Genomic DNA, 27,479 nt, shown 5'->3' on the forward strand with positions numbered 1-27,479 from the left:
TTTTTTAAAGGCAAAAGAAACAACAAATATTCCCTTACCTTGTAAGATGGCAAGAAACACAAAATTCCCTGGCTCACAGTTTGGCACACAGATAACAAAAGTGCCCCCACTTCATCCTGGAACTCAAACGTTTCAGTGTGCTGGAAGGTAGCACAGAGATTCCGTCCTGTAGGGCCTGATCCAATGGTGCCAACCCAAACCTAGAGGACAAATATTTCAGTATTAGAGTTATGTCTAAACTAGGCTGGCAAATTACCACTTAGTTGGGAGCCTTAATTACATATATGTCAAAAGATCAAGCAAGTTTAGAAGAAATTTATTTTAAAAATGCTGTTTTTTTCTTATTACCTTTAGTTAATTTCATATAGATTTAACTTATAAAGGTTTTGTTTAGGCAGATCACTGATTTCTTAGAATGAAAGTTCTAAGGGCAAAAGGGGTTTTATTTATCTCTCTCCTCAACAGCTTTGCAAAATTAAGCACATAACAATTTTTTTTTTCTTGGATGAATAAATGAACAAACAAAATGAATACTTTAGGTCTATACGCCAATAATAGAATCAGATATTCAAAAACATTGGGTTGGGGGTATGATCTGCAACACATAATTATCTAAGACTTAACAATGACAGGAACTACTCTTTCACATGTTCATCGGTGCTCAAATATCTATGCTAACTAGTCACAGAAAATCAGACCTACCAAATTTTACTTATTTGCAATTATGCTACATTCATATGGATCTAGCCTTGGTCTAGTTAATTTGACTAGGAAAAAGAACAAACTTTACTAGGAATCTAAAGATAATCCAAACACTATAGATTAGCTGGTTGGAAAATTTAATAGCCCTATAATACTTCGAATTAACTGCAAGATTCACTAAAACATTGATTTTTAATACAAAGATACAAAATGGTTGTAGTCAATTTTATCACTCTAGTAAACATGCTGATCTCTGAAAATTAGTTAACAGAACCATATATTGAGAAAGGGCAAAGATTTGATTTTCAAAAACATCATATTCATAAAGACATAAACTATGTCAGCTGATGTGAGTAGAAAATTTAACCCTCATATGTTTCTTTCTGTAGCTACTTATATATTTACATATACTGACCTCCACAGGATTCTGAATGAATGTAAATAACTGACCCCCATTTATTTTCACTACATATTGAGCAACTGACCACAAAGATCATAGCAAGATGCTGACATACTCAGAGAGTTGGGATATATCCTTTTCACTTCATTTAGGCAGGCAGTAGGCTAAACATATATCTCAGCTACATCAGTGAATATAAATATTTCCCTTGCTGCCATGTTTCTGGTTGGGGGAAAGAATTTTACCACTGAAATGATAGTTTAAAAACACCAGAGTAAAGGAATAAGAATGGACTTGAGACTTTCCTGAAAATACTTTTTTACATAGTTTTGACTTCTGAACCATGTATATAATTTATATACTCACAAAATAAAGTGGATGAAAAAAGCAAACAAATGAAGCTAACTGTATTGTATAAGCAATTAATTACACAACCACACAGAATTCAAGCAACCTTTGAACACAGTACTGTGACTATACACCCTTAATGGGATACAGTCTAACAATAAGCAAACAAACAAACAAAAAGCTGCAAAAAACTTAGGTTTGAATTAGTAGTGGTATTAATATTCTACTGATACTATATTGGTATTTTGTGATACAGTAAGACAGAACAAATCATTAAATATATTGATGCTTCTGGAAACCAGGGTTTTTACTGAGCGAGAAAAGAGGTAGGAATATGGAAGAGAAGGAGATGGGAAAGAATCCTGTTATGCTGGATTTGAATTGGCAGCATCCATATGAATCCATGACTTGAAATAATATATGTATTTCCTAGCTCTGTCCACTGAAAGGACATAGAAGCAATGACACCACAGTAGCAATGAACATTACTAGCACCCAGATCTTGGTTTCCCCATTAAACAGAACCAGGCTCCTTGAAGAAATGACTTTTTCTAGTACCTGGGACAGGAAAAATAAGTATTTGGAACAGGAAAAATATAAGATGAGCCTTTCTCATCAGGCCAGAGGAAAAAAGAACTCAAAGACTAAGAAGGACAGGTTAAAAGAACATAAGAGCTTGAAGGCAAAATTTAGGACAATATGAGCACCGAATTTTTTTTTATTATAATGAATTATAACACTTTGAATTAAAATAAAAAAACAAAACCATGAGTCTCTACTGACACTTTATCAAAAGAGAGAAGGTGGAGCTCTTCTTTACATAAGAATGCCTAGCTAAAACATGTAGAAGGAATGACAGGTTTAGAAAATCACCATTTTGCAACTATCAGTGTAATAACTGATATAAGGTGAAGATCATCAATAGATGCTAAAAACACTGGGTAACAGTATATTTACATGGTCTCAAAGTATCAACCCATAGAATATACCTTTATGATGCAGAGGTCTGATGGACACCACCTTAACCAAATGATCAACTAGTAATGGTACAAAGTGGTATTTTGTGACTCCTAATATAATGAAATGGAAAGTAACAATTTCACCTATCTACTATTCTTGCCAAACTGTTTAACATGAATCTTATCATGAGGAAACAATCATACAAATTCAGATTATAAAACAGTTCTCAAGACAACTGGTGACCTGGATTCTTCAAAAATGTCAATCATGTAAGGAAAAAAAGGGCAAGAAAACTGTTCTAGGTTGAAAACTAAAAAGACATGAAAACCAAATGCAATGTATGATATTTCATTGGATCTTGAATTTAAAAACAAAATCAAAAACAAGAATAAAGGACATTCTGGGGACAATTAGGGAAATATGAAAATTGACTGTGTTGTATCAATATGAAGTTTCTTGAGTGTGATCATGTTATTGTGGTTATGTAGGATAAGGTCCTTGTTCTTAGGAGAGACACGCTAAAGTAATTAAGGGCAAATTGTCATGATGTCTACAGACTACTTTCTAACAGAACTCAAATTGTATTAGACACACAGGTGGTGTTAAGCAATTAGTAGTTGACAACTTTAAATTACTCGATAAAAAGAAAATGAAAATGAGAATTTAAACATTCTTTAGAAAATTAAAATAACATTTATAAGGTATTTTTATAAAAAATTGAAATCTTAAGTCACTGGACTCATATAAGAGTATTTCTAATTCCATTTCAGATATTCAACCAAGTGTTGAACACTTGCTAAATGCCAGGTATACATCTAGGTATGAAGGAACACTGAAGATATAAAAAGAATAAAGACATACCATAGTCTAATGTAAAAGAGAAACACATAAACAAATAATTATACAATAGCAACTATAGTAAAGAATCCAAATTTTTATTTTGTTTTTAATTTTCTTAGAAAAAACTAAAATTTATTCAAATAAGTATATTGCAATACTGTGTCCACATCCAAAATGTGTATTTTTATGCACTGGGTTGAAGGAATGCTATTTATTAGTATTCCTTTTGTTGATTAACAACTGGTAGATTTTATTTTAAAACTAAAATGTTGACTTTTTATGAGTCTGTTTGCTGGCACTACAGATACCTTCTAATTTGATTACTACATAGAATTATATTGAGGTAGAAAGTCTGAGTGCCTTAAAAGAAATACTAACCTGTGAGTCATTAATGACATGATTAGCCTCCAGCTGGATAGAAAATGTAACACCAAGTTCTGATGAAAACGATTTCATTGGTGATAACGTTCCAGATGTCAAAACAATTGTCCGAACTCTGTCATCAATATCTGAAAAGGCCTAAAAGGAAACAATATTTGGTACATAAAATCACGTTTAAAAGAGTCAAACACATTCATTCAATTATTAATATTGAGCAAGAGGAAAAAAATTTCATTCACAACATAACAGGCTTACCACAGCTGGATTTAAGCACCAAAAATTTAGCACATTAACTGCAGTTTTCTGTCGAGAACGTTTCTTATTTTTTGGTAGAGCAAAGAACCCGTTTCTATCTGAAATATCAGTCTGATTTATCCAAGAGTAAGTCTGTTGAATAGCAACTTTATAATCATCTGCAAATCTAGACGAAAAAGAAAATGCTAATAGTGAAACTTTATAACATATAATATCTCACCTACATACAATATAAAAACTGATTATATTAAAATTCAATTGACATTCAAAGATAACATTCTCCCCACCAATAACCCCTACAACTAATTAAATTCAGTAATTCTGATATAAATTAAGCATTAAATCATAAAATCAACTCACTCTTAGAGGGAATACTAGAAATCATCTCATCTAACCATTCATCCCTTATTACCCACTTCCCATCCCCATTTTTCAAACAGAATTAAAACCCAGACCTCTTAACTCCCTCTCCAGAGCTCTTTGTACTGTATGTTATGTGGTTAGTTACAAAATAGAAGACAATATCACTGTTAAAGAAACTAAAATGTGGGGTTTTTCTATTTCATGATAAAATGGAAAGAGTTTTTTAGGGAAGTTAAGAAAGTTTTAGGAGCTAATTATAAAATTTTACAGGTCTTTTAAAATCTGGGTCACAGTTTTCTTCTATCTTTAATGAAGAAATTTTAATGAACCAGATGATCTCTGTGATCCCATCTAGTTCATAATGTCTTTCAGTAAAGGGTATAAACATCTAGGCTTAAACAGAATAAAAAGTGGTATTCTGCATATTATCCTCATTATAATATTTCACTGCTAATTTCACCTCTGGATAGATCAGATCTCAACATTCAGGTCAAGTACTCAACAATCTATGGACAGAATTTTATAAAAATACTAGAACCAGGTAGTACTCTAATTTAAGTTGCCATCGAGTCAATGTGCTGTAGGGTAGAACTGCACTCCGCAGGGTTTTCAAGGCTGTGACCCTTCGGAAGCAGATCACCAGACTTAAGGTTCCTCTGAATGGGTTCAAATCGTCAATCTTTCTGTTAGTAGTCCAGCAGTTAACCATTTACACCACCGAAGAACTCTTAAGGGGTAACATACAGGAAACTGACTGCTTTTCATTTTCCACTACACGAAACAGAGGCTTCATACAACAGGAAAGAGACATCCTGACACTGGAAAAAACAAATCTAGACCATATTTAAAAGAAAATTCATAGCCTTTAATGCTTAAATTTAGTACTGGAGCACCATGAATTCAATGCTGAATTAATTCAATGTATTAATTTAGTGATTTCAATACTCATTTTCATTAATAAAGACTAATTTCAATTGATTTGAGACCAATAACAAACACATTATCATTATCTATACCACTTATGATTCTCCTACTTACTCAACCACTAGTATGCAATAAACGCATGTTAGCACCCAATTAGGCTAATATTTTTAAGAAGAAAAATACAGATATCTTCACTTACCTGCTATTTTGCCTAAAAAGATAATCAAGTACCATAAAAAGTCCTTTGAGCATTATTTGAGTTGAAGCACTAATAACAGGTATTTCTCTTGCTTCCTCCTTACTATGAATTGATGAGACTTTTTCTTCTTTTTGAAGGACAGCAGAAAAATGTCCCTATAAGAAATTACCATATTAAGTACAAGTTGGCAGGGGGGGACTTCTCAAAACTATAATAAAACCCAAATGAAATATTCATTGAAATTGTAGGTGAACATCATTAATAGACAAGTACCTACAATGCACTCTGGATTCCCATATAAGCCAAATTCTCCTCAGAGTTAAAAACACTTTAATAAGTTAGACATTTAGGAGGTTCGCTACTTCTTTGTGCAATCAGGATATTATTTAGCGCCCTTCAAAAATAATGAACTACATAAAAATGTACCAAATGGTTTCTCCAAGGGCTTAAAAGTGATGATGTGCCATCATAAATGCCAAATTATCTCCTAGGAGTAACTCTAATGCTAAGAACAATGTGACTATATGACAAGCAAAATGAAAAAAAATGACACAAGGAAATACTATATGCTAAATACAAAATGTATGCTAACTGGCTCATTAGTTTTAACATGGCTCATAAAGTTTTACTATGGATGGAGGCGTGGACAATTATTTAGGACAAACAGAAGAAATCAAAAGTATGCTTCCCCACACTGTAAAGGAGAAAAATGAATAATGAAGCAATAACAGAGATTAGTACAATTCTTATGTTTGACAATAAAATATACGTTCAACGAAAATAAAGTGGGAAAATAAGTGAGTCAGATAAACTTCAATCTTCAGATATATTGTGAAATAATATAAATCTGTAAAACTAAAAATCAGTCTCCACTGAACAAAACATTAAAGAAAACAAATAGCAACATTTTCAAAAAGAAATTAAAAACAAAAGAGAAAGAGACAACATGAACTTGGAAAAATATTCAGCCCCGCAAATTTTTAATGAAATACAAGTATCAAACTGCTCTTTTTTAAAAAATCAAGTCCCCTCAGCGGCATCTTTCATCTAGGCTACTATTTCTCTCCAACAGTGGCAGAACACTGGAAATTTACTCTATTAAGCTACAGAGACACTGAACTATTGAAAGTGAGGCATTGTACTGAAAACAGAAGGACTAAATTAAATTCTATATACTGAATCATGAGACTACTCCCAGTTCACGTCCAGCAAGGTTTCCTGAACACTGGCAGCTAGGATGGGGAATAAATAGAAAACTAAGTAAAAAAGAAAAACTCATTTAATTATTACTCCATAGGAAACATAAAGTTGTCTAAAAATGTAATCAAGTAAGTTACATGATTTTACTATCCTAAGTTATGATGATATATACATATGATAATGTACACACTGAATACTGATATAACTAAGGCTGAGAAAACAGAGAATGGAGAAAGCAAAGGAGGGAGGGAGAGAAGCAGCAAAGGGGTAGAGAAGGAAGAAAATGTTCTCAGTAGAGAACATCTCAAGTGGAAAACTCAAGACTAGCAGAACCTACATGTTATTTAGAAAAATGAAACCACTCTGAGAGTTGAAAGTGGCGCTAGGAACTGAAAATTAGGAGTAAGAAAGAGTGGGGCTAAAGGATGCTTTTCTTATGAGAATTAACTGACTCTAAATTATGTATGTATATTCCTTTGGTAAAAATTTAATTTAAAAAATTCAATAACCATAATGATAAAATTTTAGCTAACCAGGATCAGAGGAAATTTTCTTAACCTCATAAAAAACATCTATAAAAAACCTACAGCACTCATGGAATGGGAGAACCTTGAAAACATTATGCTAAGTGAAAGAAGCCAGTCACAAAAGGCTACGTATTGTGTTTTTTCATTTATATGAAATGTCCTAACTAGGCAAATCCAATGAAACAGAAAGTACACTTGTAGTTTCAGGGAGTGGCAAAAGATAAAATGGGGAGTGACAGCTAATGGGTATAAAGTTTCTTTTGAGGGTGATGAAAATGTTCTGAAATTAGACAGTAGTAATGGTCGCAAAATTCTGTGAATATACTTAAAACTACTGAATTATATACTTTAAAAGGATGAATTTTATGGTATCTGAATTATATCTCAACAACAAAAAAAGAAACCTGTTACTATCAAGTCGATTCTGACTCATAGCGACCCTATAGGACAGAGTAAAACTGCTCCATAGGGTTTCCAAGGCTGTAATCTTTACAGAAGCAGCCCTGGTGTCACAATGGTTGAATGCTCAGCTGCTAACCGAAACGTTGGTGGTTCAAACCTACCAGCCACTCCATGGGAGAAAGATGTGGCAGTCTGCTCCTATAAAGATTACAGCAACGGAAACCCTATGGGGCAGTTCTACTCTGTCCTATAGTGTCTCTATGAGTCGGAGTCGACTTGAAGGCAATGGGTTTTCTGAATCTTTACAGAAACCGACTACCACATCTTTCTCCCACAGAATGGCTGGTGGCTTTGAACCACCAACCCTTTTGTTAGCAGCCGAACAATAACCGCCGTGCCACCAGGACTCCTATATTTCAACAAAGCTGTTAATAAAACAACATTGAATTAAAAAAAAAAAAAAAAAAACCTACAGCAAACATCTTAGTTAAGGATGTAACACTAGTAATGTTCCTTTTAAAGTAAGAAACAAGACAAGGATGTCTATATCACTGTATGTGATCAACATCGTACAGGCAGTTTTAACCATCATAGTAAGAAATAAAATGTGAAAGAATTGGAAAAAAATAAAACGGTCATTGTTCATAGACAATATGATTACCTCCAAAGAAAATTTAAGATAATCTATGGACAAAATTATAAGATAATTGAACAAGGTGGTTGCCTACAAGATTGCAGTTGTTGTAGTTGACTGCAGTCAAGTCAATTCCAACTCATGGCGATTCCATGCCCCATGCGTGCAGAGTAGAACGGCTCCACAAGGTTTTCAAGGCTGAGACCTTCTGGAAGTAGATTGCCAGGCCTGTCTTCCAAGGCATCGGGGGAGAGGGGGTTGAACCACCAACTTTCAGCTAGTAGTCAAGCATTTAACCGTTTGCAACACCCAGGAACTCCTGGGTAAGGAACTAAAAATCAACTATCCTTCTTATATATATACTAATAATAATTATAAAATGCAATTTTCAAAATATACCATTTGTAATAACAACAGAAACTTTAAGTTATGTAGGAATAAATCTAATCAAAAATATCTGAGACTTTAAAAAATAAAATCATAAAATTTTATTGAAAGACATATAGGAAGAGCTAAACAAATGAAGAACTCTATCTTGTTTATGAATGGGAAAGCTCCATATTGCAAAAAACATCAATTCTTCCCAAATTAATCCATAAATCTATGCAATTCCAATCAATATTCCAACACAATTTTTCATGGGAATCTAAAACTTAATTCAAAAATTCAAATGGCTGCGTAAGGCTAAGAAGAGCCAAGATAATTCTGAAGGAAAAAACAAGGTGAGTATATCTGCATTTTTCTAAGGCTAACTACTAAATAAGAAAATTTAGAATTGTACAAAGACAGATAAGCAGATCCACTGAACAGAATAAAGTCCAGAAATAAATCCACACATACATGAAAATCAGATATGCAGCAGTGGTGGCATTACAAATTAGAGAGAAATAGATGGACTACTTAGCAAATGGTGCTGGGATAATTCAACTATTCATATAGGGAAAAAAATGGATTCCTTACTTCACAATATTAACAAACATAAATTGCAGGCTGATTGAAAATCTTTATTAAAAGACTTTAAAACTTTTAGAAGAAAATATAGCACAGGGTAAGGAAATATTGCTTAAAAAACTAAACTGAAAAAGCACAATCCATACAGGAAAAAGACTGACAAATCTGAATGCACTAAAACTAAAAACCTTTGAAAAAAATACCCTAAATAAGCACACAAGCCATAGACACAAGAATGTACATGCAACACAATAACTGACAAAGCATTAGTACTTAGGGTACTATAAAGAAATTAATCAAGATAAGTACAATGCTATACTTTCAAGGATGTTCATATCAGAATTGTTTATTATACTGGGAAAACCAGCAACAATTTAAACTTCAAATACTAGATTAATCAAATAATTTAGAGCATGAGCACTCACAAAAACACTATATTACAATTAAAAAGCATGTGAAAGAATGTTATTAAAATAGAAAAATCCGTTGTTATCGTTGTTGTCGTGTGCCATTAAGTCGATTCCAATTCATAGTGACCCTATCGGACAGAGTAGAACTGCCCCGTAGGGTTTCCTAAACTGTCATCTTCATGGGAGCAGATCACCAGGTCTTTTCTCCTGCAGAGCTTCTGGTGGGTTCAAACTGCTGACCTTTCGGTTAGCAGCCAAGTACTTAACCACTGCGCCACCAGGGCTCCTAAAATAGGAAAGTAGCCATAATATATTGTTAAATGAAAAGAAGCTACAAATAAACATGTATCACATCAGAATTACAACAAGCAAATATATGCATAGAAGAAGGCATGGGTAGACATAAAATGCTAACAGTGGTCATATTTGGGTTCAGGAGTCATTTTTTTTCTTTGTTCCTTTCTGGATTTTCCAATCTCCTCTGAACATAAATTTTATTTGTACATTTTTTATTAAAGTATAATATTTACAGTAGACTTAAGTGTACAGCTCATTAAACATATATACATACATGAACATACACCCACGTAACAAACATCCATTCAAAATACAGAACATTCCTAGAATCCCAGATGGTTCTCTTGTGCCCCTTCCCAGCACAAACTCTCCCCCACCAAGTGGTAACTGTATTTAGACTTCCATCACCATAATTAGGTTTGTATGTTCTTAAATTTCATAAAAATGAAATCATACAGTTTGTACTCTTTGGTATCTGGTTTCTTTCACTCAACATTAGTATGTCTGTAAGATCTGTCTATACTGTTCTAGTGGTTGTGGTTCATTCTTTTTTATTACTCTATAGTATTCCACTTTACACACCACAGTTGACTACAATTTATTTATCCATTTTATTGTTGGTATGACTAATTTTTAAAATGTAAAAGGTTTATGCAAAAAAGATTATGAAAAGATGTCACAATATGGAAAAATACTTATAATACCACACGGTATTAAAAAATGCAAGACAAAAATCATGAGTACAGTCTGTTTAAAAAATAGTTTTTTAATATTCACATGCCCAGAATGCTAGTAGTAATTATGTTAGGAACAATTCTTACCTTTTGATTCAAAAATCTCTTAGAGAATAGGATGAAAGTTATAAAACCTCTATCCAGAAAAATGTACAAAAGTACATATTCATCAAATTATGCACACACCATCATAAGTTTCACAGTATACCAAAGCCCACTCATGAACTCTATCTATGAACCCCAGGTTTATAATCTCTAAAATAAGGTAAACAAAATATAAATTTCCTATCTCCTTTTTATTTTTCAAAATTTTAACATATTACTTTTGTAACTGACAAAAATAATTTCTAACCTAAAACTGTTGACATCTTGTAGCTCTGAACAAAGCAATTAATCTCTTTAAGTTTTATTTCAAACTAAATAATGCTAATTTTTTCAACCATAATTTGCCATCACTTAAAGATTACCAAAATAGAGAATAAAATTTGAAGACAATTAAATCGCTAGATTTTTAAATCACTTCTAATCCACTATATGAATTTCACAGCTGAAAAAAAATTACCTGCAAAATGGGAAAAGTAGCAGAAGTGATGCCCATTTTGTGTAAATGAATGATCATTTCATTTCCACTCCATATTTTACAGGATGATTCATAATCCCTTTCTACAAGATGTTTAGAGTTAACTTCTAACCAACTAGAATAAATGAAACAACAATATCATCAATAATTGCCATTATTGTCATACATTGATCCATATTCCTTGAAGCTCTTAGGACACCAATGTTGATTAATTAAGAAACCTTTAAAAAGCATGTACTTCTCATACAGCAAAATAAATATTTATACAGCTAAAAAAGTAAGCTTTTATTCAGAAGAGAGAAACACACGTGATTTCCCAACTGTGTTTTGTGAATTCATGCTGCTTCATTTGACTAGTCTCCCCAAATAATAACCTTTAACTGAGACCGAGGCCTTAGGAGCTTATACCAAATGCACGTAAAAGGAAATGCAAAAGAACCTAGTGAAGAAATTAAAGTGTTACATATTAACACACAAAAGAGAACTACTAAAAATATATAAATACATTCATCAATGTATACACACATACATACATTCAATAAGTGTTTGAGTCTCTATGCCAAACATTGTTCTGGATAGCAGTAAATAAAATAGGCAAGGTCTCTATGCTCATGGAAATTACATTCTAATAAAGGGAAACAGAAGTAAACACAGAAAACAAAAACATAAACAAAGTATAAGGTAGAGATAAGCAATATAATGAAGATAAATTAGGGTAATGTAACCTAATTGCTACTTTAATTCGAATGTTCAAGGAAGCTCTCCCTGAGAAGATACTGCCTAACAATTGAACACAAAAAGTAGCCAGTTGTCATGGATTGAATTGTGTCCCCAAAAAATATGTGTCAACTTGGTTAGGCCATGATTCCCAGTATTGTGTGACTGTCCTCCATTCTGTGATTGTAATTTTATGTTAAAGAGGATTAGGATGGGATTTTAATACCCTTACTAAGGTCACATCTCTGATTCAATGTACAGGGAGTTTCCCTGGAATGTGGCCGGCACCACTTTTTATCTTACAAGAGATACAAGGAAAGGGAAGCAAGCAGAGAAGGGAAACCTCGTACCACCAAGAAAGCAGCCCCGGGAGCAGAGCACGTCCTTTGGACCCCGGGCTCTTTCGTGAAGAAACTCTTAGTTCAGGGGAAAAATGATGAGAAGGACCTTCCTCCAGAACCGACAGAGAAAGTCTTTCCCTGGAGCTGATGCCCTGAATTTGGGCTTCTAGCCTACTAGACTGTGAGAAAATAAATTTCTCTTTGTTAAAGTCATCCACTTGTGGTATTTCTGTTATAGCAGCACTGGATGACTAAGACACCAGTCATAGGAGGATCAGGAAAAAGAGCATTCCAAGCAGAAGAAACAGGTAGTGTAAAGATCTTGAAGTAAGTTAAAAAAATTTGCTTCTTCAAAACCTGAAAGAAAGCCAGCGTGGCTGCAGTACAATGGGCAAAAAAGAATAATTGTACGAACAGTGTTAGACGGATAAGCAGGAACCAGATCATGTTAAGCCAGGATAAGGAATTTCGATTCTAATACTTAAGTACAATGGAATGGCTTTAAATGCAGGATTCTGAATAAGGGGGAGAGAATCTATTTTAAATTTTTAAAGATGACTCCAGTTTCTAAATGAGAATGGATTATAGGAGAATGGCAAGAGTGACAGAAAGAGGCCTGTTAGGAGGCTATTACAGTATTCTAGGTGATACATGATTTTAGAACGATAGATAAGGAGACCAAAAGAAATGAGGGATTTTCGATACATTGTGCAGGCGACACCTATAAGATTTACTTATGAAGTAGATGAGGTGAAGCAGTAATCAAGGATAACACTTAGATTTTTTACCGTTTGTTTAGATGGGGAAGATAGGGAGAAAATAGTAGATAGGGAATGGGAAGGAGATCTCTTTTGGTTTGGACGTAAAGTTGAAATGTCTATCTGATATCCAAACAGAGATGTAAGTAGACAGGTGGACATATGGGAATGGCACTACAGGGAAAGGACAGGGCTAGAGACAGATTTCGGCCTCTCTAATATTGCAGATTATATCGAGGCTGTGACACAGGGTTATGTAATTTAGGGAAAGTGCAGAGCTACAAAAAAAAAATGGTCTCAGGACCAAGTCTTGATGCACTCCAACATTTAAACATCAAACTGAATAAGAAGATCAAGAGAAATTGAGAAAGAATGGCCTATGAAGGAAGAGGAAAACCAGAAGATGCCACGGCAGCCCAGACAAAAATGCTTTTCAAGGCAACGGTAGCTAACAACGTCTAACACTTCTGAGAGACTGACTATGGTGAGAACAGAAAAATAACCTTTGGATTTGGCCATATAGAGTTCACTGGTGACCCAGTTAAGAAAAGTTTCAATAGAATTACACAAACGGTAGCATTACTGAGATGATGAGGAAGGACATAGAGTGAAAAAATAGACTCAGCAACTATAGACAAGTCTTGGCAAAAACACCATAAAAAAAGACACATAATAGATGGAAAAATGAAGGAAAAGGTATTTGCAACCCTTATCACAGGCAAAGGGTTAACTTCTCTAAAACATAAAAAGCTTCTAAAAATCTATTTTAAAAAGACCCGTAACAACAAGAAAAACAAAAAACGGCAGAGATGTCAGAAGTTGACAGAAAAGGAAATATAAATGGCTCCTACACCAGCCACCACCCACTGCCGTCACGTCGATTCTGACTCATAGCAACCCTATAGGACAGAGTAAAACTGCCCCATAGAGTTTCTAAGGAACGCCTGGTGGATTCGAACTGCCACCTTTTGATTAGCAGCTAAACTCTTAACCACAACGCCACCAGCTTAATCTCACTCATACTAAGAGAAATGTAAATGAAAACCACACTGGGATACCATTTTTCACCAAGCAGGCTAGAAAAAAACAACTCTTATACATTAGTCATAAAAGTATAAATTAGTCCCCAAATCATCCACATACAGTGTAAATTTTAGCAATATCTATCAAAATTACCAATACATCTTTGCTTCAATCCAACAATTCCAATTTTAGGAATTTTCCTATAGATATACATGCACACATATGAAACACTGTATGCTCAAAGTTATTCATTACAGCAATGTAATACCAAAAGACTAGAAACAACCTTAAGATCTATTTAACAGAGGTGAGTTAAGTAAATTATTATACATACATACAGTGGAATTCCAGGCAACTGTTTTTAAAACTGTTAAAGCTCTTCAGGGCTTGATATGGAAAGATCTGCTATATGGCTAAGTAGAAAAAAGCAAGACACAGAAAAATATATGTATAGTATGCCATCATCTGGGTAAAAAAGGAGATAACAGAATATATCTATATTGGCTTAAATATGCATAAATATGCACTAAATGATAAGTTTGTTTATGGGGATAGGAACTAAGCAGATGGGGAATTGGATGGGAAGATTCTTATTGCATAAATTTGTGTGCAGTTTATGTTCAAACCACGTGACCGTACAACATTCAAACTTTTGATATATTCTTTTAAAGTGTACTGTGAGGAACAAAAAAATGCTGTAGTAAATGAAATTGGATGTGGGCTTACCAGAGGTTTTTCCTAAAATAAGAAGATTCTAGATCACAACCTACTGTCTAATGATAGGGAAATTATCTAATGTAACTTTTAATAAAATTAGAACTAAATTTCTTGTTTTAGATTATTGAAATCTTGTTTAATTGAAACCCATTAATCAGAATCCTACTCAAAATGGAGGACAAAGCAATAAATTAAAATCATAATCCAGGGGGCGGGGCAAGATGGCGAAGTGAGTAAATACTCCTGTTTATTGTCCCAGCAACTAACACACTGAACAATGAATAAAAACAAGCACAGACTGAAATCTCAGAAATCCAGACAGCAGCTGAGGTATTGGAGAGTTGGGATGAGTCCCGACGCAGGGAAGAGGAAGAAAGGTGTTGGTACGGAAGCCAGGAGATCTACCCGCTAAAATCGGGAAAGCTCACTCATCACAGCCATTTTGGGACGGGGCTGGGTAACACCTCAAACAGAGAACACAGAAAAGAAGCTAATCTGAGGAAGCTCTATCCTGAATTTTTTTAAGGCGGTGCAAATTGGCCATGGGAGTTCGCAGGCTGTGCAACTGGGAGGGGGTGAAGGGAGACCGTGGCGTTGCATGAGAGTGCTGTTGAATCTTACTGAGGCCCGAGACGGATGAGCACTAGGACCAGGAGGAACTGCAACGACAGCAGGGCAAAAGGAATACTTCAAATTGTCAGACGACACAGCAACAACCCACAGGGGGGACACCATGGGAGTGTCTGTGCAGGAGAGCTGGTGAGGAAAAGAAATAGAGAGCCCCCCACGGTCACCACAGGAAAGTCAAGCTCCACCACTTACGTCAGCGTCTGCGAACAGCTAAAACCCTCCCTCTTGGGCATGCATACTAACTTCAAAGACTAAGCATCCAGAATTCCTGAACCAGCACTGAAAAAAAGCCTAAGGATAAGAGTGCCATGTAGTGGTTCTCAGGAGAAGATACCAAGCCTGCTGGCCACTGGGTCATTCTTACTTATAGCAAACCTGCCAACCTGGTGGCTGAGGGGAGCTGCCCCGCGGGGATCCCAGGGCTGTGAGTCTTTGCTGATGTGGTCTGTCACATTTTTCTCCCGTGGAGCAGCTGGTGGGTGTGGGCCCTGGCCTTGTGGTTGGCAACTGGGCGCTTGGTTACTGCATCACCAGGGTGCCCAATCAGAAAATTCCCCAAAATAAGCAGAATACAAAATTTAAAACAAAACAAAAAAGACAACAACATAGCCCAAATTCAATAAAAGATAGTAAAACACAAAATCACAAGGGAAGAAGGAAAACTCAAAAGAACTTGAAAAAGAGGAAATCTCTCCTATAGAGGCCAAGATAATGCAAAAAAATTGATAATTTTCAGACTATGGTGCTAAATATGTTTAAAGAAAGCAAAAAGCACACAGAAAACAAAATAACAGAGATCAGGAAACAAATGGAGGAACAAAATGAGAGGCTTAACAAGGAAACTGAAAACATCACCCCCACCCCCCAAAAAAAACCCACAAAGAGAACTACCTAAACCAGGCAAAGTCATCACAAAAAAGAAAGTTGCAGACCAATATCACTTGTGAATACAGATGCAAAATTTTTCAACAAAATTGTACCCAATAGTTTCAGCAACATATCAAAGAAGCATACACCATGATCACGTAGGATTCACAGGATTACAAGGGTGGTTCAACATTAGAAAATCAATCAATGTAATCCACCACATAAATAAAACAAAGGAAAAGAACCATATGATCATATCAATTGATGCAGAAAAGGCATTCGATACATTCAACACTCTTTCCTGATAAAAACACTCAGTAAAATAGGAATAGAAGGGAAATCCCTCAACATAATTAAGGGCATATATGCAAAATCAACAGCCAACATTATACTCAACAGAGAAAGACTGAGAGCCTTCATTTTGAGAACAGGAATGAGATAAGGATGCCTATTATCACTGCTCTTATTCAACATTATACTGGAAGTCCTAGACAGAGCAATAAGACATTAAAGCAAAATAAAAGGTATCTGAATTGGAAAGGAAGAAGTAAAATTATCTCTGTTCGCAGATGACAAGATCTTACACATAGAAGACCCTAAAGACTCCACAAGAAAACTGCTGGAACTAATAGAAGAATTTAGCAATGTTGCAGGGTACAAGATCAACACACAAAAATAAGTTGGGCTCCTCTACACTAACAAAGACTACTCCGAAAAAGAAATCAAGAAAACAACACCATTTACAATAGCCCCCAAATCAATAAAAACCTAGGAATTTACCTAACCAGCCACACAAAAGACTTATACAACGAAAATTATAAAACACTACTACTAGAGACTGAAACAGACCTACAAAAACGGAAACATATCCCGTGCTCATGGATTGGAAGATTTAATATAGAGAAAATGTCAGTTCTACCTAAAATGATCTACAGATGCAATGCAATCCTGATACAAATCCCAACAACATTCTTTACTGAAATGGAAAAACTAACGACCAACTTCATATGGAAAGGAAAGAACCTTCAAATAGCCAAAACAATATTTAAGAAAAAGAACAAAGCAAGAGGCCTCATACTCCCTGATATCAAAACATACTCTACAGCCACTATAATCAAAACAGCCTGGTATTGGTTATAGACATATAGACCAGTGCAATAGAATTCAGAATTCAGAATTAAACCCAACCATCTAAAGACAACTGATTTTCAACAAGGGTCAAAGTCCATTCAGTGGGACAGAAACAGTCTCTTTTAATAAATGGTGCTGGCAAAACTGGATAGCCACCTACAGATAAATGAAGCAAGACCCTTACCTCACACCATACACAAAAACTAACTCAAAATGGATCAAAGACCTAAATGTTAAAACCATAAAATTCCTGTAAGAAAACATAAAACTCCTAGAAGAAAATATAGGGAGAAAAGTCTGGGACTTAATATTTTGTAAAAATAGGATAACAAACATTACAACAAATACATGAATAGAAGAAGACATAATAGATAAAATGGGCCTCATAAAAAAATAAAAACTTACGCACATCAAAAGACTTTATTAAAAGAATAAATAGACAACCTACAGACTGGGAAAAAATCTTCGAAAACAACTTAGTCTTTGAAAACAACTTATCCAATAAGGGTCTAATCTCTAAAATCTACAGAAAACTGCAACAACTCAACACCAATAAGACAAACAACCCAATCATAAAATGGGCAAAGGACATGAACAGAACCTTCACCAAAGAGGACATCCAAGCAGCCAACAAACATATGAAAAGATGTTCATGATCATTAGTCATTATAAAGAAAAAAGCCAAACCTATTGCCATCGAGTCGATTCCAACTCATACCGACCCTATAAGACAGAGTAAAACTGCCCCACAGGGTTTCCAAGGAGTGGCTGGTGGATTCGAACCACCAAACTTTTGGTTAGCAGCCAAATGCTTAACCACTGTGCCACCAGAGATGCAAATCAAGACTACAGTGAGATAATATCTTACCGCAGCTAAAATAGCACTGATTAAAAAAAAATAGTAACAACAAATGTTGTGAGGATGTTGGAAGACTGAAACTCTTATCCATTGCTGGTGGGACTGTAAAATGGTATAATCACTATGGAAAACAGTATGGCGCTTTCTCAAAAAAAGAGAAAGAGAACTACCCTATGATCCAGCAATCCCACTCCTAAGGATATACCCCAGATACCTAAAAATAATAATACAAACATACATATGCACACTTATATTCATAGCTGCTTTATTCATAACAGCAAATAAATGGTAACAACCAAAGTGCCCATCAACGGATGAATGGATAAGCAAATTGTGGTACGTACGCACAATGGAATATTATGTAACCATAAAAAACGATGAGTCTGGGAAATATAACATGGATGGAACTGAAGGGCATAATGCTAAGCAAAATAAGTCAAGTATATAAGGACAAATACTGTATGATCCCTCTTTTATAAGAAGACAAGAATAGATAAATATAGAGATCAGTGTTCACTGGTGGTTACCAGGAAGAGGAGGGGGTGGGGAAAGTATGCTTTATACTGTAGAGACTAGTTATTTTTGGTGACAGAAAAAGTGGCACCGAATGTGGAGGTAGTGAGCACAGCACAATTAAAGTAAAAAACGAGTGTTTGAGCACATATGGATGGGTATAGGCAAATTGATATACGAGTAGGTATAGCGGTACACTTAGCTGGAAAAGATAGAAGTATCTATAGGTACATATAAATACAAATATGTGGGTGCCGGCCCATACAGTCATTGAAGACACATATATAGATACTTCTGGAACATAACCAAACACCTTCAAAGACTGGTTTTAGAGATTTGAAGTCTTGAGACCATAGTCTCATGGGACAACTCTGTCAATTGGCATAATAGAGTTCATAAAAATCATGATCTGAATCCTAATGAAGTGAGTAGCATCTGGGGTCTTAAAAGCTTGTGAGCAGTCATCTAAGACACAACTACAGGTCTCTACTCACTAGGAGTAAAACAGTAAGAAAGCAATCAAAAGCTCAGAGAAGCAACAAGTCTACATGAGCCATACAACTTCATCTACCCTGAGACCCGAAGAACTAGATGGTGCCTGGCTACCACCACTGACCCTTCTAACCAGGGTCACAATAGTTGGTCCTGGATAGAATGGGAGAAAAATATGAAGCGGAACTCAAATTCTTATTAAAAAAAAAGACAAAGACAAACTGGCTCAGAAGATGAGGAGATAAGGGGGCAAGGAAGCTAGAGTACTGGAAGTGGAACAAACAGAACATAATTAAAGAGAATGTTAACACATTATGATAAAAGTAAAAAAAAAAAAAAAAGCTATAATCCTGAATTTTAAAATAATGTTACCTAAAACCTTGGCCAGTTTATATCCAACTCAATGGCCTATACATATCCTATGGGGCTATTAAATTATCCTGCTAAATTAGGAATAAGATTCACAATTATCAATAAAGAATTAGTTATGTTCATTATAATAACTGAATAAAATAAAAGTTAGACTAGCCTTCTTTTAAAAGTTTAATTGGTAACAAACAACTCATTTTCCAAGTAGCCTAGTTAATCAAAGTTTACTAACTTTAAAATACTCTGAAATAATAAAACATGTTTTTAATACAGAGGCAGCACAAATGACACTGATAGACAAATGTTCTTACTTAATGAGACTATAGCACACAGCTCGGAGAGGATCATGGTCTTTCTTTCTTATATTATTGTTTACCATACTATCTAGTTCATCTCGAGCAAACCAAAGTTGAACTTCTGTTATACTGTAACTTGCTGATTCCCGAGCACAGTCCTCAATATTATGAGCTTCATCTAAAATGACAACCTGTTCTTTCAGATTGATATCCATCTGTAAGATAAAGAGAATTTTCCTGTAAAACATTCAGCCAAAGGCATTGCCTAATTTAATAGCCACAGGCAAGATATTTTATTTAAAATTTTACATTATAAGCCAATATTGCAAGTGTCAATCATATAAGCCACTGATTCTAGGTCTTAAAATAAAACTTCTGAAGCACTAGGGCCAACCAAATAATATCTGCTCAACATTAGTGTTTCCAATTTTCACTCTCAAAATACTCTGCAAGCCTATCAACCAAAAAATATGTGTTACTTGAGCCTCGATCAAGGCACTGCTGGCTATATAACCAATCAGTTGCCGTCAAGTCGACTCTGACTCATGGCAAACCCATGTGTATCAGAGTAGGGCTGTACTTTAGAGGGTTTTCAATGGCTGATTTTTAGGAAGTAAATCACCGGGACTTTCTTCTGAAGCATCTTTTGGTGGACTCAAACCTCCAACTTTTTGGTTAGCAGCTGAGCATGTTAACCAGTTGCAATACCCAGAGACTCTGCTGACTACATAAAGAGGTATAAAAATCCCACTATGATGGAGTCTCCAACATCATTTTTAAAACACAGTATAAAACCTTTAAAACTAAAATAACAACACAACATTCAAATGCGTCTCAAAATATTAATACGGTGAAGTATTATCCGTTTCATTTTAGTCCGTCCTGCCACTCTTCTTTATGAGAATTGCTCTTTCCCAACCCCCACATGATGCTGGTAGAGCTATTAATCTGCTAATCAAGGGACATCACCACTCTCACAACAGCAGTAGGCTCATAACCCATCCCTCTGTGGTCACAGTGACTGGTTCAGGAATGGATATGTGACCCAAGCTAGGGCAATCAGAGTAATTTTGTGGGTCACTATGAGTTGAAATCAACTCAATGGTAACTAACAACAATACGAGATCATGTTCTTTTCTCTAGGTTAGCTAGTTGTTCATGGTTATCTTTGTTCCCACAGGGAAAGAGATTGCCTAAGAATACAACCATCACAAAGAAAGTAGAGTCAAGTGTCTTTTCTTAAGCTCTTTTTAAGTTGTTTGTGTCACTTGGCAACTGAAAGAGCCCTGACTAATACAACAAGGAAATGTCACAAAGCAATTGCCAATGAATTATTTTGAGGAAGTAATAATACACAGAGGGCTGAAGATGACTGAGAAACAACCAAGGAAAATTAGGAAGTATACTAGGGTTTAAAAGATGGGTAGGATTTGGATAGACAAAGAGAGGGCAGGGCATTTCAACAGAGGTGTCATCAAAAGCAAAGAAATAGGAAAGAACAAGGAATCCTCAAAAGATTATAAAGGAGTTTTTGAAAGGTTCAAGTTAGAGTTTTGTAGCAGCGAAGGTTAAAAGGGCAGATCGAGATCAGACTATTGAACACCTTGAATGTAAGCTTAAGAAATAGGAACTCTATCCCATGAGCAAAGTGAGCAATTGGAGATTTTTATGCAGGGGAACGATGTAACAAAAGTAGTATTAGGAAGATTTATCTGGCATTGGTATGTACAATGATTCAGAGTGAAAAGACCTAGTTAAGAGGCAACCAAGTAAGCGGTAGGATAGTAAGGTAATGGACATTGTTGTTGTTGTTGTTGTTGTTATTGTTAACTGCCATGGAGTTGGCCCTTGACTCGTGCCGACCCCATGCACAACAAACCAGTGTGCTCCATAGAGTCTGGCTGATTTTTGGGAAGCAGAACACCAGGACTTTCCTCTAGTCCATCTTAGTCTGAAAACACTGCTGAAACCTGTTCAGCATCAGAGCAACACACAAGCCTCAAATGACAGATGGGTGGTGGCTGTGTTTGAGGTGCACTGGCCAGGAATTGAACCCAGGTCTCCCGTATAGAAGGCAAGTATTTTACCACTGAATCACCAGTGCCCCAAGGTAATAAACATAATGCCTATTCTTTTTGAGCTTAAAAAAACAGAAAGCTAGTAAGAGTTATGCAGTAAATAGTAAAAAGAGAAGTAACAACTGAATATACCAAGTGCCTTATTTTTTGTCTTATGCTGTAACAAATGGATATCTCTAAGATAAACCAGGCAAATAAACACAAATGCTATATCAGAAGTTTACTTCTCAAAAGCCCACAAAGCATAATTTGCACATGTGTGTATATTCTCCCAATATAAGTTCTTCAAAACATAGTTTCTTCAGGCAACTCTTTCAAAATAATTCTTTCTACCATTCATAAATGGAAAGAGTTATAGTTTAATGGGTCTCAACTGGGAGCAATTTTGCCACCTCCACAACCTTCCCCCACCCCCACCCCCTTCCCCGAGGACATTTGGCAATATCTGAAGACATTTTTGATGTTACAACTTGTGAGGGTGCTACTGGTATATAGTGTGTAGAGGCAAGGATGCTACTAAACATCCTACAATACACAAGACAACCCATCACAAGAAAGAATTATCTAGCACAAAATGTGAATAATGCCAAGGCTGAGAAAATCTGCTATAGTCTCCCTTCAGTCATTGGGTCCTTAAAAATACTTATTATTCTGGAAATTAAAATAACTAGGTCTAAAATTCAGTTAATGGACCTTAGAATATATTTTCAGTAATTCAATCTGTTTACACATTTACACAAATTAAATACAAAGCAAAAAATACAGTAAAAGATATTAAAACAGCTAAAAGCTTTTACATTCATCACTTAGACCGCAGTAAGTAGGAAAAAAGTTATATAAATTTTACATATACACTCACACTTTCCCTTATTTGTGGATCTAGAAGATAGTTATAGGGACAAAAGACTATCTCAGCATCTTCTATCAGTTCTCGTGCCGTGTAATATGGACATGCCTTTAGTTTTTTCCCCAGGCTGACAAGTTCTTCTATATCCCAGGCCTTGTGCATCCCTTGGAAAGTCTGTAATGTTTGTTGATCTCTAATTTTATGAACACCATGATAAAAATAGCAGGATTTTCCCTAAAAACAAATATGCACAACTGAAATGTAAATCAATATTGGAACAGAAGGAATACAACAAGCTTATTTCAGATTTTTAGGAACATCACTAAAGCCATAAGGCAAAGATATTACAGAAGAGACCGATTATACCATATTTACAATCACAACAATTTTAAAGAAATTACTTGACTCAGATAGTGCTTCAAGTTAGTAGAGCTCCAGATACCCCAAATTAATTTGAAAAAAATATTTAAAAATTGTGTTTGTTGTGGCTCTATTTTCATTAAAGTGATATTAGGCATAAAATATTTCAGGAAGAAAACACAAGAGCAATGGTATCACTGGTAACTTTCAAGGAAGAGAACTAAGTGACTTGGGGACAGGAGTGAGAGAATTTTTTCTCTATAGACCACTTTATACCTTTTGAATTTTGAACCATATGACAGTATTACTTATTCAAATATAAATTTCTGGCTCTAGTTAAGATTATTTTTTCCTTAATTGAAACAAAAATTAGAAAAATGCATTCCTTTTCCAGTATAGGGGCACTTTAGTAAAGGGAACAGTGAACAAAAACACATGTACCTTTGGATCAAGCCAAAAAATCAGGAAGTTTACACTTTAAGGGCACTTAGAATGACACCCCAGTGCAGGCTGATAGCAAAACCAGAAAAGCTCATCCATTTTAGCAGTGTAACACAACCCTGAAGGGAGTCTGTCAATTGAAGCCGTTATCACACTTAAAACTCTTTTCACTCAAACTGTCAGTTATCTATTTATCATTTCGCTTTGGTAATTCAGCCATAGTAAACACAGACACCTATGGTGACTTTGTAATTGGCCCTCATTACAATTCCAAATTACCCTGAGGGCTTGGGAACAAGAAAAGGAATGTTCATGTATGCCCATGAGGTAAGCATTCTAAGACAGCAATTAAGTGGAGGCAAAAAACACAAGAAGATATCTTCAATTATTTGTATCGCTAATATTCAAAAATAAAATTGATTGCTTTAAAGCAAAAAGGGCCAATGAAAAATTCTGAACATTCAATTCTACTGAATTACTTTTTATTCTTACATGATCCAAACTTAAGACAGTAAAAATCAATTAAAAAACATAAGCAACTCTGTAGGATTCTAGAAGACTACATAAAATAACGCTAATCGCTTTAAATACATAATCTTAAATTTTATAATCGCTGTTATCAGTGGGATAACAAATTGCATAATAATTTCTCAATTATAGTAAAAAAAAAAGATAATGACAATGTCAGTAAGTGTTCTTGCATAGTAAGTGTTCAAGCATTTGATGAATCAGATCAGTTAGCCACTTATGGAAAGATGTCTACTTAAGCATGAAATTTCTGGAGTTTTATCATGAAAATTTTTTTCTCTATTTTATTCTTTTTAACATTTGATTTTTTAAAATTTTCATGTCTCCTTAAAAAGAACTTCTTAAGTATATAGAATGAAGGAATTTCACAATTCCTTAGTTAGATAGAACTTTTAAAAAAATAAATAAATCTGATTGCAGACCTTCCACAATGGTTTTGATTCAGTAATGCATTTTCTTTCTGGCTCTGAACAAGTAATTTAAGTCTTTCCATTGAAGCCCTTAGTACTTATGCTTCATATTCTCATAATGTTTGAATATTTATTAAACCGTCTTTTAATATCCCCAAATAAAGCTTGAATATATTATGATCTAATTTTAAAAACTGAGAAAGAAAACTATAATACAAAACAATTTATCATGTTATATGGTAAGGAGATGATAAATCAATGAAATAAAATTCATAATCTTTTATGCAGAACCAACTCTAATAAAATACTAGAGGAAGAGAACAACTTTCAAACAATATTAAAATATCATTGGTCATTTCATATACTATCAGTTTATAGTTCACTGAATTTCTGGTGTAATTCCAGACTTGAAACTTTAATTTTAGAGTAAATTAGTTATCATCCTGGTACACAGATTCCCAAACTAATACTGCCAAATAATTATTTTAAAATCATATAAATTTTTAGTAAGAAACTCTCTCTTTCCATCTGCTCTGGATTCATTTATTCTAGATTTCCCTGACAAATTTCAAAATCTCCAATGCCATCTCTTTAAAGTTAATAATTTAATGTAATATTTTTGAAAGAGAAGTTTGAACTAATCAGAATTGTGATACAAGATAATCATTGTACTTCTCATTAAATTAAAAAACATCTCAAATTTTACTGAGAAAGAACCTAAATAAAGTTTTTAAATATCTGAAACATTAATTATTAAGCTGAGTCATTTAAACACTTTTACCTCCTCATATGACATCATCTATGTTTGACTATTTTTGTTAGAGAGATTTAAAAGAAGAAAGTAAGAAGACAACTGACTACAATAAAAATTAATTTCAAGGAATTAAATACCCCAATCTTTCGGGCCAAACCCATCATTTTAAACTAGAATAAATATTTTCTTATGGTAAAATTATTTTTCAAAAAATATCAATACTAGCAATGGATCCAATTTTCATAAGTTACTTAATTATCACTGGAAATGTACATATAAAACACATATTGTGTAGCCTGAATCTTTTCAGCTTTTTCTTCTCTAAAACAAAACATCTTTACTTACATTTTTTCCATCTAGAAATTCCATGCATTTTTCTTTTCTGTTAAAGTTACCAACTACTTCAGGATGGACACAAGTATGATCCCTGCTGGAAAGAATAGTCATTGGGACCCCTGAGTACGCTGTCCTCCGTAGCTCTCTAGTAATCTGAGCAATCTGCTTGTGTGTGCGTGTTCCAAAATATATTTTGGGTATCTTCGATTTCCCTCCATGATCCTTCTTAATGGCATTTGAAGAATCTTGACTGTTGCCTTCTTTAGTGGAACAAGAGCACCTAGAACAGTGGCCAGGGGGCTGTGATAAAGGAAAGAAAAATTGACTAAAGTCAGGACTATCATAAAAAAATGTTATCAAATCTCTCATGGAATCAAAACCTGTAAGAATCACAACTGCCAAAGACAAATTTCAGGACATTACAGTATTTAAAACTTGCCTTTAAAAAAACCCTGAAAATTCCATTTCAAATTGGTTTTTAAGTTATAAATGATGTTTCTATATTTGCATTGCTTTCTAGCATACCACTCTTAATTTCAGTTTTAAGTACATTTCAATTCTCCCCTTTCATAAATTATAAAAACGATAAGAAAAAGTGGAGGACTATTTTAAGTTTTGGTTTAAGTTTCATGTGAACTTATCGATATTATAGAGTTGATAGTGCTATTTTTGTTCACAGTAGTCTATTCAAATATCATATAATTTACTAATATTAACAAAAGTTATTTTAAATACAGTTTACAAGTGAATAGAAATACCAAGTTGAATCTAAAGTATCATGAAAAAACAAGTAGAGAAAATTCTTCTCTAGCAAAGGTATGAAAATTAATGCAAAACATTAATATTTAATAATGAGGGCAGACTGCTTGTGTGGAACAAGTATATCTGAAATTCAATGACCTGTCATGGAATGCAAACCCATCAGGAAAATTATCAGTCAGGATAGCTTTTCCTGGACAATTTCACCCATAATTCAATTTTATATTTGAAATAGTTATATGTCTTCTTAAACATACCATATGGAACATCAGGAATAGTTAATATTTACCTTGATTTTTCTCTCTGATTTCTAAATTCTTAAAAATTAAAAGAAAGGAAAAAATGCTATATACAAGAGCCCACAGATTCTTAATAACTACTCACTTCTCAGCCTCAATTACTACACCAAATCAGATAGAATGAAGGCTCATTTAAGACAAATTCTGTGAAATGGTTAGTTTATAGAAATGGTCACTGATGAGAAAAGAAGCTAAATAGCACAGTACCCTTAAAAGAATTTGTACTGGAGAGTTTTAGTTTAGCAGAACAAATACTCTAACTGACTGAAGATTTTTTTTTAATTGTAATCAGTAAGATTAGCCTTCACAAACAAATGCTAAGTCATAGCATGTTACACCACAATACTGGGGATCAAGCTGTCTTTTAGCCTCAACTCAGTGAAAAAGCTAGTTCAAATTACTCCCAGTCTCGCTCAACCTTGTCCGCCATTAAATATTACAATACATGATAGAATGGATGTAAATGTGACCCTTCTGGAGCTGTCACTCACTGGGATAAAAGGTTCACTGATGTGCCAAATAAACAGTCAGTCAAAGCAGATAAAGTTACAGCCATGCTGGAATTGTTACATTCCCCTCTCAGGTTGCCAGTAACAGCAGATTTCATTACGGACTGCTGCCACATTAAATAGCCAGTTCCAAATATCCTGCCTTCTAATACTGAATAATTACTTATTCACTGAAAGGATAAAAAGAAGAGTTATGAATGGGGCTCTTGTCAACAGGGAGGCAGGAAACAGCTGACATGTGGTGTATGTTACATATGTTGCAATATCCAACAATTTATGGTCACACAGAAAATGGAATGCAAGTTATATCATGATATTTCTGACTGAATCCCTTTTTG

At 34.5% G+C, this 27,479-nt stretch overlaps 1 protein-coding gene across 4 annotated transcripts in view; it reads right to left on the reverse strand.

Moving 5' to 3' along the window:
- The window catches only part of BRIP1 (BRCA1 interacting helicase 1), a 202,974-nt gene that overhangs the window by 106,335 nt on the left and 69,160 nt on the right, over nucleotides 1–27,479 (reverse strand). For all 4 annotated transcript variants that reach the window (XM_023732687.1, XM_023732689.1, XM_023732688.1 and 1 more), the window contains 8 exons: nucleotides 25,584–25,874; nucleotides 22,758–22,979; nucleotides 19,836–20,035; nucleotides 11,090–11,222; nucleotides 5,373–5,527; nucleotides 3,887–4,052; nucleotides 3,629–3,769; nucleotides 39–200 (listed from right to left, as the gene is read on the reverse strand). In XM_023732687.1, the coding sequence (XP_023588455.1) occupies nucleotides 39–200; nucleotides 3,629–3,769; nucleotides 3,887–4,052; nucleotides 5,373–5,527; nucleotides 11,090–11,222; nucleotides 19,836–20,035; nucleotides 22,758–22,979; nucleotides 25,584–25,874 (1,470 nt within the window). The remainder of the gene's footprint in view (nucleotides 1–38; nucleotides 201–3,628; nucleotides 3,770–3,886; nucleotides 4,053–5,372; nucleotides 5,528–11,089; nucleotides 11,223–19,835; nucleotides 20,036–22,757; nucleotides 22,980–25,583; nucleotides 25,875–27,479) is intronic.

This window comes from Trichechus manatus, unplaced genomic scaffold (assembly GCF_000243295.1).
Source record: "Trichechus manatus latirostris isolate Lorelei unplaced genomic scaffold, TriManLat1.0 scaffold00054, whole genome shotgun sequence".
NCBI lineage: Eukaryota > Metazoa > Chordata > Mammalia > Sirenia > Trichechidae > Trichechus > Trichechus manatus.